At 33.7% G+C, this 13,492-nt stretch overlaps 1 protein-coding gene across 11 annotated transcripts in view; it reads right to left on the bottom strand.

Moving 5' to 3' along the window:
• The window catches only part of CDC42BPA (CDC42 binding protein kinase alpha), a 372,601-nt gene that overhangs the window by 171,233 nt on the left and 187,876 nt on the right, over positions 1 to 13,492 (bottom strand). For all 11 annotated transcript variants that reach the window (XM_072647658.1, XM_072647660.1, XM_072647659.1 and 8 more), the window contains one exon: positions 6,884 to 6,977. In XM_072647658.1, coding sequence (XP_072503759.1) covers positions 6,884 to 6,977 — 94 coding nt within the window. The remainder of the gene's footprint in view (positions 1 to 6,883; positions 6,978 to 13,492) is intronic.

The raw sequence follows: 13,492 nt of genomic DNA, 5'->3' as shown, positions 1-13,492 counted from the left end.
ACAAAATAATGTTTCTTCTTGTCTCTGGACATTCAATAAAATGTACTCTGCCAAATTCCTATTCTGTTTTTCAAGGGGTATCTGTGAACCATCTTTCCATTAAGTTATAAGTTCCTGTTTTTTTCTGCTTTGTTTTGTTTTTAATGGAAGAATTCTAAAATTGATATAACTGAACTCCAGAGAACATGTCTACTCCTTGGTGTTCCAGGATCTAATAGTCAGATGGTCAGTCATCAAATTAAATGTATTTGTAGTTTAAAAATTGTTATTCTAAGTATGCATTGTCCTTTTCCCCACAACTCTGTCACAATCACTACAAAAGTAAAAGTAGGTTGCATATGACAGAGAACCAATGAAAAATGTTTCTTTCTTTAATAAATGGTCAGGGCCAAAAGAATTCATCGCCAACTATACAATAAAAGAACAAAGTCAAAAGCCAGACTACTAGTGAACTAAATCTCCATACTTACATTAACCATCAGAAAACAGACTCAGCTTATTGTGGTCAATACTCAAAGTCTTTCCAGTACAGTAGAACCTTTAGTAGTTTATATATCTTATATAAAGCAAGGTCAAATTCATGCCAAAATCAGACATAGTAACAACACAACAATCAACAAATTTTGCAAGGAAATAGGCAAAAACACTTCAAATATGTAAATCCACTAGAGTAGCCCAGAATTATTTTATATTCATGAGAAATCACAAGTAAGAATGTAATATATTTCAAAAATGATGAAAACTTAATTTACAATACAAAATGAATAAAATGCTTTTATTAAGTGCTAATTATGTGCAAAGCACTATAAATAAGCACTGTAGATAAAAATAGAAAAGAAAGAAAATCCCTGCTCTAAAGGAACCCACATTCTAACAAAAGAAGACAACACCTACAGGAAAGTGCAGATACAGGGCAGGTGGAAAAGCCCATTAGCTCTTACAGTACAGAAGCAAACTGAAGGCAATGCAATGAAAAAAAAAGCATATTTATTGAACCATGTGACAGTGTCAGGGACTCTGCTGACAACTTTCTTTTCTGGTTCTCCATTGCCTATGACTGCTAGGGAGATAATAGTTGCAATACTTGCAGCAGCAGTTGACAAATTATACCTCTCTCTACAAGGTTGCTTTCCTGTTTGGAGAAAGTTCTGAGGGATGCTACTGGTCCCGAGGCTTTTAGGAATAACATATACCACAAAGCTAAGATTAATTAATAATGAAAAGAGTTGAACTGAAAGAGAAGCATCAGAGATAACCTTGCAAAAAACCAAATATTAGGAAATTGTTTGACTAGCAAACACCTAAAACAACAGCAACATAAGAAAGATAAATAAGTACAATTAACTAAAAAAGGAATTAATGATGAAATCAATTCTCCCATGCTTCCTGGTTACCATTTTTTAAAAGGGAAACTATTCATGTATATGATAAAAGAAAAAACAAAGATGTAAGACCAAGGAACAAAAAGGACTTAAAGGCCTAAAGATTTTGCAAAATTGCAAAAATCAGGAAAAGGAAGATGGAAGAGTCGCAGGAACACTCCATGTAATAAGCTGCCTGAGGTGAAGAAAAAAATATTGCAAGAGGGAAAAAAAGAGTGGGAAGTTACAGGAATGCGGATGTGAAAAGAGTAACTAAACTATCCTTACCAAATTCTTAAGTGAATAATGAAAATGTTAAGTTTCTTTTTTTGGTCCCACTTTTTAAAAAACTATTTTAATTTTTATTCAATTTTGAACTTAAATACAAAAAAGAATATTTTTGTGTACACAGCACAATAGAGGATTCAATATAAAAACAATGAATTTCCACTTCAGTTTAATTTTTTTAAAATATGTAATAAATATTACATATAATTTTCAAAATTATCCTGCTTTTCTGTGCTTTTCTTTAAGCTTTCTTTTGTTCTCTGTCATGAACTTTTTACTCCATCCTTAGAGAAGACTACCATTAGACAGAAATATATGTGTAGAAATGTAAAACCATACTATACATATTCTACTTATCAGTGCCATCTATGGATGTGGAGATTATCTTTCTTCATAGGTCTTTTTCTCGGTATAAATCCTAGCTGATTAAAATGTATAATCTTTGTAATATATTGTTGTCTCCTAGTTAGTATTTTATTTAGAATTTTTGCATCCATATTCATTAATGAAATTGATTTATAATTTTCTTTTTCTGTTTTTGCTCTTCCTGGTTTAGGAAACCATATTTTTTTTCATAAAAGGAGTTTGGTAGGATTCTTTCTTTGTCTATTATGACAAATAATTTATTTGATATTGGAATTAGTTGATCCTTAACTGTGTGGTAGAATTCACCTATAAATTCATCTGGTCCTAAGGTTTTTTCTTAGTAAGCTCATTTATGATCCATTCAGTTTCTTTTTCTAAAATAGGTTTGTTTATATATTCTTTTCCCTCTTCTGTTTAATTAAGCAGTATATGTTTTTGTAAATATTATTCCACTTCACTTAAGTTGTTGAATTTATTGGCATATAATTGGGGAAAAGAACTCCTTAAAATTACTTTGATTTCATTTTCATTAGTGTCACATTCACCCTTTTCAGTTTTAATACTACTAATTTGGCTTTCTTTTCTCTTTATTTTAATCATATTAACCAATGATTTATCTATTTTATTATTTTCGCATAACCCCCTTCTAGTTTTAGGTATTAATTCCATGATTTTCTTACAATCAGTTTTATTAAGCTCACCCTAAATTTTTAAGATTTCCAATTTAGTGATTAATTAGAGATTTTAAAGGTTTTTTTTCTACTTTTAAAAATTACATGCCCAATTCACTGGTTAGCTCTTTTCTATTTTATTGATATAAGTACTTACAGATAGAAGTATTCCTCTCAATTACTGCTTTTAATGAAATTATTGATAATTTCTAGGATTTGTTCCTTAATCTATTCATTCTTTAAGGTTGTTTAGTTTCTGATTAGTTTTTAATCTGTGTTTTTGTGGTCCCTTATTGAATATATTTTTTATGGCATGTGAAAAGGATGAACTTAATTTTTCTGCTTTTCTGCATTTAACTATAAAGCTTTTATCCCTTAACATATACTCAGTTTTTGTAAAGTACCATGTAGTGCTAAGAAAAAGGTATATTCTTTTCTATTCCCAATCAATTCTCTCTAGATATCTATCATATCTAGTTTACCTATCACTCTTTTCAACTTCTTTCTTATTTACTTTTTGGGTAAGTGTGTGTGTGTATGTGTGTGTGTGTGTGTGTGTGTGTGTGTGTGTGTCCTTCATTGCCGAAGAAAACCATGCCATCAAGAGAAATAATGACATGACTTGCACTTGACTTTGTTTTGAGTGAGGGAGGGCTGTGCAGGTTAAATGTATCTAATTTTGAAAGGGGAAGGTTAAAGTTCCCAATATTATAGAACTACTATCTATTTCTACCTGTAAATCCCTTAACATTTCCTTTAAAACTTTAGATGCTATAAATAAGGAAGAAGAAAAAGTAAAAGAAAACTTCTTGGAAAAGATTAAAGCAAAAGGTAATGATGCAAAATAAGGGATAAAATGAAAGAGAGAAGGAAGGAAAGATTTTGGACAGCGTCCTTAACCCAGCAGGGAAAGGGAAGGAACCAAAAGGGTAGACACAGACAAGTAAAAAAAAAAAAAGAAATGAAGTAAAATTAACAATCTAAATTGTACATTCGAGAAAGGACAGGAGTAAGCAAGTTCCAGTGCTAAGAGAGCAGAGAATTTCTGGGAACAGATTAACAAGAAAGCAGTGTAAACAAGATCAATAATGGCACTCACCTCTTAAGGAGAAAAAAGGACTGACTTAAAAGAGGAAGGAATTGCAACAAGTTTCTCTGATAAAGGTCTCATTTCCAAGATATAAAAGGAATAGATTCACATGCTTGCGAATTAAAAAAAAACCCACTATTCTCACTATGTTAAATGATCAAAGGCTTTGAACAAGCAGTTTCTCAAAAGAAATTCAATCTTTCAACAATCATATGAAAAAATGTTTCAGATTACATCTAATAATCTGAAAATGTAAATTAATGCAGTTCTGAGATTCCACCTCACATCCATTAGATTGACAAAGTTGACAAAAAAGGAAAATGATAAATGCTGGAAAGGCTACAGAAAAACAGGCACATAGATGCACTTTTAGTGAAGTTTAAATTGTTCCTGCTGTTCTGGAAAAGAATTTGGAATCACGTCCCTAAAGTTACTAAATTGTGCATATCCTTTTGGCTTAGAGAGTCCACTACTATAATTTGCAAAAGCAAGCAAAGAAAGAAGGTAAAGACTCAAAAGTACAAGAATATTTATAGCAGCTGCTTTTGTAGGAGCAAAGGAATAGAAAACTAAAGGAGTACCTAGGAGCTCCCATCAACTGAGAAATGGCTTACCAAATTATGATATCTAAATGTAATGATATATCAGTATGTTGTAAGAATTGACAAAGGATGATTTCAAAGAAAACTAGGAAGGTATGTATGAATTGTTAAAAAGTGAAATGAGTAGAATAAGGAGAAAAAATTATATAACTATGTAATGACAAACAACTTTGACAAAGACTTTAAGAACTCTGATCAATGCAATAACCAATTATGATTTCAAAGAATCAATGATGAAACATGGTACCCACCTATAGAAAGAAGTACTAGAGATGTAGAATAAGACATATTTTTGGACAGCGTCAATATGGGAATCTGTTTTCCTTTATTATGCATAATTTTATAATGGTTTTGTATTTCCTTTCCCATGGTAGAAGTGGGGAAGAAAGAGAAGAAGCGAAGGAAGAGAAAATAAAATGTTGTTAGTTGAAAAAAATAAGACCAAAGAAACAGAGGAAAGTCTAGCAATCCTGACTTCAAATACAAATGAATTAAATAATTCAATAAAAGAATGTGAGACAATGAATAAAAAATCTGCTGCCTAACATAAATACCTAGACTGTAAATAAACCCAGAGAGTGAAAATGAAAGGATGAAAGATTGATTTCATTTTCAAGACCTCATGAGAAAGATAACATAAAGAAATGCTAATTACAATAACAAAACACCTCAAAACCTTTGGCCATTAACCCATCAACATACACACTGAGACAACTAAAGGAAGAACTAATGAGTAATGAGCCATTCAATGTAAATACCTAGGTTGAATCAACATAGTAAAAACTGTCAATACTATTTATAGATTTAATATCAAATAAATCAAATTACTAACAATTTACATTTAAGATTAATATGAATAGATTAAACTTTTTCTAATTGACCCCAAAGCACCTAACTAGGAAAGTGGGCAGAAATTTTTGAGACACAGATTTGATGAACAATTCCCTAACCATAAGAACTATCAAAAAGGAGATGAGTTGCCTCAGGAGGTAGTGGATTCTCCTTCCTTAGACTTGAAAAAGGGTTAGGTGATCATTATTATGGATGCTGAAGCTTTTTGTTCAGGTATTGGTTCTAATCAGTGGCTGAAATTTGGATTTTGTGATATAAGTTTATAATCATACTACCCATGCCTCAATGCATAGACAAAAGATACTCATTTCTACAAGAAAGACATATTAATTGGCAATAATAATCTGGAATATTTCTCAAACTCTTAATAAAATGAGGATCAGAAATAATTGGGATACTGTCTTATGTCCAACAAAATGGCAATGATGATTTAAAATGACGAAATTCAGTACATGGGAATGTGAGGGAAAAGGCAAGCCACTATACTCCTTAAAGAGGTAAGAACTGGTGTAATCTTCTAGGAAATCAATTTTTAAAATAAGAATTTTATTTACATGCCTCTGATCCAGTAGTTCAATTACGAGGACCATGGCCAAAGGACATTTTTAAAAGGAAATCTATCTACACAAAAAATATAAAAAATATACATCTATACAAAAAAATACTCAAAACACTTTCTAATAATTGAAGCCAAATGGAATTAAGTTATATATAAAACAATTGGAAAATGGCCGAATAAACTCTGTATGTCAACAAAATTGAATACTAGGGATAGGAACTGGACCAGAATTTTACTGGTAGAGAAAAATCTCGGATGAGGAAAATCCTTTTACTAATGCAGACTGACACCTGATGTATAACAGTGATGTCAAAATCAAACAGGAACAGGGGCCACTAAAACATACATCAAGATCCCTGAGGGCTGCACATTGACTTAGAAAAACCAAACATATTTATATGTTTTCTTTTTAAGTAATATAGCAACACATTATAATCAGCTAAGGACCACACTTTAATTTGGTCTAGGATTCCACAACTCAGGAATGTTGGTGACTTGCATGCAGTGTGTTTGACACTTCTAGCCTAGATCAATGAGAGATTAAGGAACATGCCTAGGACATACCACCAGTATGTGTCAGGGTCACATGAAGTGAGATCTGAACTCAGATCTTCTTGGCTCCAAGGGTAATTAGTTCTCTACCAGTATGCTATATTGCCTCCATGACAGAATTAAGGATATTATAAAAATGACAAATATGAGAATTACAAGAAACATAGAAAGACCATAGAAATGTAAAGAAAAAATCAGAAAATACATCATACTGATAATGACTTTAAGAAAATTTATAATAAAATCTGCCAAAGACACAGGGAAAAGAAAAAATAAAAAGAGGGTATAAAAGCAAGTAAAAATTCTTTTGTTCAAATTTATATAATTTTTTTCATGTAATGAACAAAATTTGAGTTTTTCTTACATGTCTGATTTCATTGCTAGCTGTTGTTTTTATTTTGAAAAGGACTATTGAGTTTTTAAAAAGCAGAAAAATTACTTTATAGGTAAACTCTATTATAAGACATAGTTTCCAGAAAGGATTTATAAAGTGCATGGGTAAATGGAAATTTGTGAGACAAAATTTTTCCAAATATACATACTGTTCCATCTTCCATGAGTTTCAAGCAAGAACCAAAATCCGCTAACCGAATGTGACCATTCACATCCATCAGAATATTATCAGGCTTAATATCCCTGCAAAAAGAAATACATTAAAGTTTTAGATGGGGAAAAATAAAAATAAGATGTCATCTAATAAGATTATTCTTTAACTGCTTCTTTTCATTTCTAAAGGATTTCTGGACTTGCTAAGTAATTATTACTTAGTTAATTGTCAGCTGACATCATTCTTTTCTCAACAAGAGAATAATGTATTCCTGGCTCTCTTGTGGACCAGGAAAATAGGATAATCTGTTTGACAAGAGTTCTCCCATCTACTTCTGATAAGCAGCAGACTTTTGTACGCTACCAGAAGCTGAAGAAATGTGTAATAATTCTATATTTCAACATTTCTTTCTGTTGCTAGGTCTAGGACATTAAAAAGAGGTATCATACCTTTTCATGAGTTTCTGATGGCAATTCTAAACATATAAACATGCAAGGTATTTTAGCATGAGGGTAAGAATAATTTCTATATGGGTTAAGTTAAGGTCATCTCTTGCTCACATTCCCTTCATACTGATGTGAGGACCATTATCAACAAATTTAGAACTATATTACACTTACATTTATTACACATTTTTTAAAAAAAAAGAATGGTAACTCCCTACATACTTCAGGTACAGCAAGAATGTAAGAATGTGGGTTCAGTGTATTTTGGAGTTTTCATGGGCACTACTAAAACAGCACATAGATTAGTTCATCTTGAGTTGTACTAATGCTTAAAAATATCTTCTATTTTAGCACAAAAAATTAATTGCTTTAGAATAAAATGATACAATGAAATGTTCATGCTACTATAACTCCATGAGCTCATCTCTTCAGAATGATGACTTTGCTTCTGCTGTTGCTACAACAACTTTCCTAAGTTAATGAAAGCTTAGGATGAGCTATGGAACAGCAGTTGACTCCATGATCTCACTCCTTCCTGTTGTAATTCAACCCATACTTTTTCATTCATTGCAACTCTTGTTCATCTCTCTCTCTCTCCCATAAATCCTTCACAAGGGAGTCCACCCAATGTGTAGAGTATTTTTCTCTACATTTACATAAATGCAAATACACCATCTGAGCTATATAAATCTCTTCTCTCATTACATGACCAAACCATCTTGTTTTTTTAAACCATATATCAATATGTCACAAATTCTAGAGCCTGTTGCAACAGCCTGACCTAAATAGCTCTAAAGTTTAATGAAAACTGAAATCATTTTAAGGGCATAGGATAAAATTTTCTAATATACCTAAAATTCAATTGTACAAAAATAACATTACAATATCTATACTAAAAAAATCAAATCCCAACCTACAATGTGACCAATACTCTAATATTCCAATAAATATGAAGTTTCATCAATGGATATTTCCTCCAGTGATGCAGGTCATAATCCAACAACAAAAATGGCACATTGCAATTGGAAAGGCATTATATTTGGAAACAGCTTCAAGCCCTGACCATGTAAAATATACAACACATGAACATATATGAACACATTCTAGTTTTAATTCTACCACTAATAAACTAAATGACCTTAGATGAATTACACAATCTCTGTAAGATTCACTTTTTTTAATCTATAAAATGAGTAATACTGCACTACACTGAATTTCATTTATTAAACATCTACTATGTAACAGATCCAAAAAAGTATACTGATTAATGGCTCAATGGAGATACAAATATAAGTACCTTTTCTGGCTCTAAAATTATCTCAATCCAGAAAGCCATAAAAAGAGGATTTGACCAGTAATTTTTTTTAAAAAAATACAGTTTGGGGCATAAAGAACAAAGCCAATTTAGAAAACAATATTTTATGATTTTATCTTCCCGTTCAATATTTAGGAGGCAAAAATTATCTTAAAACAATAATCCTGGTAGAAGTACAGACTGAGTAGAGCTCTCCCCGCAAGCCAGCCAAATACCTATAAAAAAATGATTCTAAAAAAATTCTGGAGTTGCAGAACCCACTGAATGATGGAGTGAAGCAAATCACCAACCTAAGACAGCCTGGAAGGTCGACAGGAAGCAATCGCACCACACTGGGAGCAGAATACTGTCGAGCATGGGCCATGCCAGCATAGACAAAAAGGACCTGAGCCAGCCTGGCAGGGAGATGGGACTGAATCTCTGGCACCTGTGGTGGTTTTCAGACTTCCCAACTCCAAAACATCAAGGACAAATTAGAAGGTCAGTGGAAAAAACCAGTGGGACCTGTGTGAAAGAGTAGAATGGTCCAGCCCCAGGCCCACAGCAGCAGAGGGCATATAGGAGCCTGTGGCAGCCACTGTTGCCAGCTGTTTCTGGAGCTTTAGGCCCACAGATTGTGGGGTGATCAAGCAGCTGACAATACACCCCCCAATCCCACCAGAAGCAGAGAACTACCTTGACAAAGAGCTCAAAAGTCAAGTAAATAAATGGTTGGAGAAATGAGCAAAAAGCAGAAAACTAATCAGATTTAAAATCTTACTTGGGGGACAAGGAAGACCAAAATACACAAACAGAAGAAGACAACAAAGTCAAAGCTCCTACATCCAAAACCTTCAAGAAAATATATGAATTGTGCTCAGGCTTTTCTAAAAGGATTTTGAAAATCAAGGAAGAGAAGTAGAGAAAAAATTAGGAAGAGGAATGAGAGTGATGCAAGAAAATCATGAAAAATGAATCAACTGCTTCCTAAAGAAAACCCCCCAAAATGCTGAAGAAAATAACACCTTAAAAAATAGACTAACTCAAAATGGCAAAAGAGATCCAAAAAGTCAATGAGGAGAAGAATGTCTTAAAGAAGCAGAATTGGTCAGATGGAAAAGGAGGTCCAAAAGCTCACTGAAGAAAATAATTCCTTTAAGATTAGAATGAAGCTGATGGAAGCTAATGACTTTATGAGAAATCAAGAAATTACAAAACAAAACCAAAAGAATGAAAAAAATAGAGCATAATGTGAAATATCTCACTGGAAAAACAACTGACCTGGAAAATAGACCCAGGAGACAGAATTTAAAAATTATTGACTACCTGAAAGCCATGATCCAAAAAAAAGCCTGGACATCATCTTTCAAGAAATTATCAAGGAAAAGCTAGAACCAGAGGGTGAAATAAATATTGAAAGAATCCACCAATCACCTCATTAAAGAGATCACCAAAGGAAAACTCCTAGGAATATTGTAGCCAAATTCCAAAGCTCCCAGGTTAAGGAGAAAATATTGCAAGCAGCCAGAAAGAAACAATTCAGGTATTGTGGAAACACACTCAGGATAACACAAGATTTAGCAGCTTCTACATTAAGGGGTCACAGGACTTAGAATAAGATATTCCAGAGGTCAAAGGAGTTAGGATGAAAATCAAGAATCACCTAATGAGCAAAATTGAATATAATACCTCAGGGGAAAAAAATGGTCATTCAATGAAATAGAGGACTTTCAAGCATTCTTGATGAAAAGACCAGAGCTGAATAGGAAATATGACTTTCAAACTCAAGAATTAAGAGAAGCACGAAAAGATAAATAGGAAAGAGAACTCGTAAGGGACTTACTAAAGTTGAACTGTTTACATTCCTACATGGAAAGATAATATTTGTAACTCTTGAGACTTTTCTCAGTATTAGGAAAGTTAGAGGGATTATATACATATAAACAGAGGGCATAGGGTGAGTTGAATATGAAGAGATGATATCTAAAAAAATAAAATTAAGGGGTGAGAAAGGAATATATTGGGAGAAAGAGAAAGGGAGAACTAAAATGGGGTAAATTATCTCTCACATAAAAAGGGCAAGAAAAAGCTTTTTCAATGGAGGGGAAGAAAGGGAAGGTGAGAGGGAAAGAGTGAACTTAACTCTCATCAGATCTGGCTTAAGGAGGGAATGACATGCATACTCAATTTGCTATGACAATCTATCTTACACTACAGGAAAGTAGGGAGGGAAGAGGATAAGAGGTGGGTGGGTGGGGGACAATGGAAGGGAGGGCAAATGGGAGAAGGGGGTAATTAGGGGTAAGCACTGTTGAGGAGGGACAGTGTCAGGAGAGAGAGTAGAATAATAAGTGGGAGCGATAGGATGGAGGTAAATATAGTTAGTCCTTCACATCATGACTGCTATGAAGTTGTTTTGCATGACTATACATGTATAATCTATATTGAATTGATTACATTCTCAGTGGGAATGGGTGGGGAGGGAGAAAGGGAAAGAAATTGGAACTCAAGGTTCTAAAGATGAATACTAAAAATTGTTTTTACATGCAAGTAGGAAATAAGACATACAGGCAATGGGATACAGGAACCTATCTTGCCCTACAGGAAAACAGAAGGGAAAGGGAATGGGGGAGAAAAGGACTGACAAAAGGGAGGGCACACTGGAAGAAGGGGTAATCAGAATGCATGCTGTCTTGGGGTAGGGGAAGGGGAGAGATGGGGAGAAAATTTATTACTCAAAATCTTGTGAAAGTGAATGTTGAAAACTAAAAATAAATAAATTAATAAAAAATAGATTCCTCAAAAAAAAAACAACAACCCAATAATTCTAAAATAAATTGTAATTTAACAGACAGAAGCAGAACAGAATAAATGTATACGGCTAAATAAGCGTGTGTGCATGCATGCATGCATGCATGCACACACACACACACCATGTGCATATATGGTCCTTTAAAGGCAATACTATCTCTTCTTTGCAATGGACCTCAAATTTTGTAGGAGCTGTATTCACCCTCTGATTAACAACAGAGAAATCCCAGAGACCACCAGAACCTTTTCAATTATCTGTGATTCAATCAATTAACCAGAATTTATCAAACACCTACCATGTGCCAGTCATTATGCTAGGCACTGGGGACACAAAATCAAACAATGATCTCTATTGCTGAAGTCAGTGTTGTACTTCTTCTCCATATCCTGCTATCAAGTCTTACTGATGGTATTTCTACATTAGCATTTCTCTCACAGGACTCCTTCTTTCGCCACTGATAAGGCCATTATCCTGATTTAGCCTTCATCATTTCTTGCTTGTACTATTACACTACAAGTTGATTGGCTTGACCATGGTCATACAGCTAGTTAAAGATTTAAACTTAAATTTTCCAGACTACAAGTTCAACACTATTGATGTATTAGTAGTATGAATCTTTTCAACCTCCTAGCTCTATGCACAATTAACACAAATCTGACCATCATTGTATTTATTATGATGATTTATATTGTTAATCAAATATTGATTCTCTAAAATGGAGAAGATACACACACAAACACACACAATAATTACAGCGTATTCCCAAAGTGTTCATGTAATTTTAAGATATGAGCTTAAAACTGTACTGAGACTTTTAGGGGACCCTATATAAAGAAATACAAAATGATTATCCACAAGAGAGTTTGTGAAGGAGAGACATAGCATCTGGGGGGAACCAGGAGGATCCACACATACATAAGCTAGTGTTTGAATGGAGTTTTGAGGGAAGAGCACTTTATGAGGCACAGGAAAGGAGCAAGTACAATTCAGACAAGAAGAGAGATGACCCAGTGCAAAAGTGTGGAAATGGAAGATGAGATGTTATAAATGAAGATGGCAGAGAAAGTTTGGCTGGACTGCTGAATGCAGGAGGAGTAATGTCCAATAAGAATGGAAAGATAGCTGAAGGAGTGAGGAGGAAAGAAAGATTAAGAATAGCTTCTGTGGGCAGTAATGTAGGGAATCAATTATGGAGAAATAAATGGATTGCCTTGATGTAGTAAGAGTCCTTTCAAGTTTGGATAATAAGAAATTGTTAATGTCCTTAGTCAACATGACTGTGAGACTTCTAGCTCCCATTCGGTTTAAAGTGACTAGAAGTGGGGGAGCGGTTTAAGGAGACAAATTATGATGAGATAAGAGTTAAAAGGACAAGTAGGTAAGGAATTTGAAAGCAGAGGACAATGTAGAGTTGAAATGGGTATCAACAGGGTCAAGATGATACGAAGTAAAGCAAATTCAGCCTGAGAAAGTGCAAAGGAGTAGAGGGACTGGAGGTTCTGATGAGAGCCAAGAATAGATTCAGAAGGGCTTGAAGCATAGAGAGAGGTAGAATTAAGGGTGTGGTGGAGTCAGCATGAACAAACTCATGTGGTTCAACTGTTAAATTTTCAGGAAGAGCATTTTTATGTCTCAGAAAGTGATGAAGCTACAAATCAGGGCTTACTGTTTTGTTGATTGTCTAGACTTAAGAAAGTGATGAAGGAAATGTTAATAAAACAAATTAAACTTAAAAGTGTGTTATTTGCACATTTTTTGTTTTCAGGTAGTGTTAAACACTTAACAGTATCCCACCTGGGTAGAATATGTTATGGCCTGAGCAAAGTAAAGGTTTCTAATCAAGGCCTTATGATTAGAATACCTTCATTAGATACTTTAGAATATTTTGGGGGTAATTGTGAGATCCAATGTTTGATTATCCCTATATGTGGCTGATGAAGGAATGTGCATTGAAGGAATAGGTCACATGATTTAAAAAAAGCTGAGGAATTGAGTGGAGAGAAAGGTAAGGGAGCATTATTATTAATAATGAAGTTCCCCAGTATCTGGGAA

The sequence above is a fragment of the Notamacropus eugenii genome, chromosome 2 (genome assembly GCF_028372415.1).
Source record: "Notamacropus eugenii isolate mMacEug1 chromosome 2, mMacEug1.pri_v2, whole genome shotgun sequence".
NCBI classification, from domain to species: Eukaryota; Metazoa; Chordata; class Mammalia; order Diprotodontia; family Macropodidae; genus Notamacropus; species Notamacropus eugenii.
This window is presented reverse-complemented; position numbering and strand designations above follow the sequence as displayed.